Genomic DNA, 3,781 nt, shown 5'->3' with positions numbered 1-3,781 from the left:
ATGGCAGCACGAGCAACAACCAAACGAGCATCATCAAGATCAAAGCTGGGTTGCTTCTCTTTGGCTGCATATTCCAAGACCATAATCGACCATCTTAAATCCCTTCAAATCCCAATCTTCCCAGGCTTAACCGACCAAGAATTCTCCTCCATCGAATCAACTTTCGGCTTCACTTTCCCACCCGATCTCCGCTCCATCCTCCAACAAGGCCTCCCCGTCCACCCTTCTTTCCCCAACTGGCGGTCGTCTTCCCCTCACCAACTCAACATTCTCCTCAACCTCCCGTTATTGTCTCTGTCCAACAACGTTAGGTTCCACAACTTCTGGTCCGACTCATGGGGTCCTAAACCTTTCAACTCCGATGAAGCCCTGGGTTTGGTTAAGAAGTTACACAAAAAAGCCTCCTCTTCTTCCTGTTTACAGAAACTGTTATGTCCCTTCCACGCCGAACGTGCGTGGGAACCCTGTTTTTTACGTCGATGGGGAGCAGGTTAGAATCATGAGTACTGATATTGCCAGGTTTTTTCAACAAGAAGTACTAAGAAGAGGTGGGGGTGACCTTCTTCCTGCTTGGGCGGCTACCTCCGTACGGAGGATTGATTTTGGACGGAGGTGGCGGAGAGGGGAGGAGGGAAGTTGTGGCTCGCGGGATCTCGGGAGGATGGTGGAATCGGGGTGAGTTGGTAGTGGGGGAGAGGAATTCGAGGTTGGGGGCATGTTTGGAGGAAGGGTTTTGGAGATTGAGGGAGGGCAGGTGGACGGAGGATGAGGTGAGGGATATGATGATGATGGTCGACGACGGCCTTGATCTTAACAACGGAGGGACTCGTTTGGTGGTGAACAACGAGGACGCGGCGTGGCACGTGAGGGTCTTGTCCGTGTTATTACGTGGGGGTGGAGTAGGGAAGATGTTGTGTACTCTCTGATCTTCACGACGTTATCGACTACGATGATGACAAAACCATGAATTGAATGAAGAACTTCGTTTTCTCGTTGAGGAAGATGATCTAACGGACACCATGCACGCACTAGATTATTATCAGAGGCGCTGTTGTCCGACACATATGGAAATTATACATATTATAAATAACAATTTAATTTATTTTATAATTTTTTTAATAAATAGTCCAAATACGGTAAAAATAAAAAAATATTGTGGACAAATAAAATTATAGAAATACCCTAGTAGAAAATTATTTAAGGATTTACTACATTTATTAGTGTTTTAGAATTAGTTAGGAGGATATGACGAATTTAATAAAATATAATTTATTATTAAAATTCGTTACAAGAATACGATGAATTTTACGGATGAATCTCATAAAATATAATTTTTTTTTATTAAAAGTCATCATATTATCATGACAAATTTTAATAAAAATAATATTTTATAAAACTCGTCATATACTCGTAACAAGTTTTTTATCCATTATAATAAATGCTTTAGGTCTCTATATATTTTTTCATCAATTATATATTTTAAATTCTTTTTAATTATCAATATTATTACGCTAATTTTACCGTCCAAGTATATTTTTTTTTTGTTGAAAAAATCAATTAAGCCCATCGTCACCTTTTGTAATCATTTAAAGTGTTCCCTTTCCTTTAATTTAATAAAAAAAATCTTATGTGTCACATGATAATATCTAATTAGTTATTATTAATTAGTAAAAAAATTATTAATTAATTTACAAATAAAATGTTGACGTGACATTACATGTGTACATGCCACATCAACATTTAGTCCACGTGGATTTATCACATCATCATATATCATGAGTTGGCTAAGCCACGTCATTATCTTCGTTCACGTGTATGTGTTTGGTCAGCATCAGACGTTGACCATCATTTAACTAACGATTTCCATCCACTGAGGGTATTTTTAACCTAAAATAAAATGTCTAGTCGTCAAATGAGTCAAAAAATAATACGGATAAATTTGATAATACTATTAAATATTAAGATTATTTTATCGTATTATGCCATCCCCAAAATAGGCAAAACTCACATAATAATGTATTGGAAATAAAAAATTCACCAGATATTACTCTCGAAGAATTAATTACTGAAATGGGGTGATTGCTACAGTGATCTTGTTGGTTGCCATGTGGTCCAAATGACCTATTTAGGTCGCCATGCAGGTCGTGTGACATTCTATCAGCCTCCGAATGAAGTCTACTGCTTTGTCCAAAGCGAGCAATGCATGGGCGATGGACAAGCTGTTTTAAATTAGTTTAGCTGCAGTTATCTTTCACTTTACATTCAAAAATAATAATAAGATAAGGTATTAAAATTGTGGATAAAGTACACAAATAGTTCATTGATTATAGAGTTTTACTTTGTCGAGTCTCTCACTATTAAAAGTTACAAGATGGTCACTAATAATTATTTATTATAAATATTTAATGATTTGGATTTGATATTTAATGATTTAGTAATGATTACTATAGCAATTATTTTAATTAGCTTGTTAGTTAAATAGTTTAAGTTATATTTGTTTGTTGAAGTTATATTATAAAAAAAATTAGTTAATTAGTTTATTAGTTTAAGTTATATTATAATAAAATAATAATTTATTAGTTTAAGTTATATAAAAATTATGGCGTGTGTGCCGCACGATGTTTCTGATGGGTGTCAATATTGGTGTGTTGTTACACCATTGATTAATTTTGTTTTTGTTGAGATCCAATTTGTGGATAGAGTGTTAAGGAAATTCGGCTTCCACCAACCTATTCTGCAGAGTCCATGGGATTATGACCACCTCCATCAGATAGATGGTCGCCGTCAGGTGAATTAGGTTGAGACACATGATGACCTCCACAAATTAGATGGTCACCGTAAATAAAAGGTGAATTGGGTTGAGAAACACGCAAGCTATATTAATGCTTGGAACAATAGGGCTTCATTCTTGCCAACTCTTGATCCCATTCAAGATGACGACTTTAATTTTGAGACTTCGGCTTACCTTGATTATTATTGGGATAATGGAAAGTCGTTCTTGAAAACAAGGGTAGAAAGGCGACAATTTTTGAAATTTAAGAAAAAAATTGGTAAAGCTGAATACTCTCTACCGAGTGGGACTGAGAGTTCATCTCAACAACCTGAAGCGGAATTAACCCATATGGATAATAGCGCACAACAACCGTTTGACGATATTGGATCGTTGCATCATACATTTGATGATTTTACTATCCCCACATACGTACCAGAGTTTGTGCAGCCTCAATGTAACATCCTCAATATCGGGTTAGTGACTAAATTGTAAAACTTTAGAATTTGGTGACTAAAGCAGAATAATTAAATAATATTATAATTTGGTATAAGATTAAATTGCAAGGAAGATGGAATTGAAGGACACAATGGTCATTTAAAAGTAAATAATTAAATTTGGTTAGTATATATGGAGGCCACGTGTAGAGAGGAAGCAAATATCCAACCTTCCAGACTTCTCTTCTCTTTCTTTCTTCCTTTATACGTGAGAGCCCAACAAAGGTAAGATTTCTTGTTAGTTAAGTTCTTGCTGAAATTAAGGTTGATTTATGATCATTAGATGATAATTAAGCTTAAGGAAATCTTAATTTGTCTTAAAACAACAAGATGAAAATGTATAGGAAGGATTAAAGAAAGGAGGTGAAAAAGTGAAATCTTGATGGAAAGGTATTAATTAGATTTCAAGACTAAATTTGACTTGTCATTAGTGGAATTAAGGAATAGGAAGTGTTAGAATTGGAATTAGACCATGTTGAAAATTGAGTGTGATTCTTGAATTCCATGTAAGGGA

General features: G+C 35.4%; 1 protein-coding gene across 1 annotated transcript; it reads left to right on the top strand.

Annotated features, from left to right (window-relative positions):
- LOC120123713 lies at positions 1–926 on the top strand. Its single transcript, XM_039142536.1, has 2 exons — positions 1–490; positions 547–926. Exons 1-2 carry the CDS (start codon positions 1–3, stop codon positions 924–926), a joined length of 870 nt encoding a protein of 289 aa, XP_038998467.1.
- Positions 927–3,781: the final 2,855 nt, after the last annotated feature.

This window comes from Hibiscus syriacus, unplaced genomic scaffold (assembly GCF_006381635.1).
Source record: "Hibiscus syriacus cultivar Baekdansim isolate YM2019G1 unplaced genomic scaffold, ASM638163v2 tig00110402_pilon, whole genome shotgun sequence".
In the NCBI taxonomy this organism is placed as follows: Eukaryota; Viridiplantae; Streptophyta; class Magnoliopsida; order Malvales; family Malvaceae; genus Hibiscus; species Hibiscus syriacus.
The sequence above is the reverse complement of the archived record's forward strand: the minus strand, read 5'-3'. Positions and strand labels throughout refer to the sequence as shown.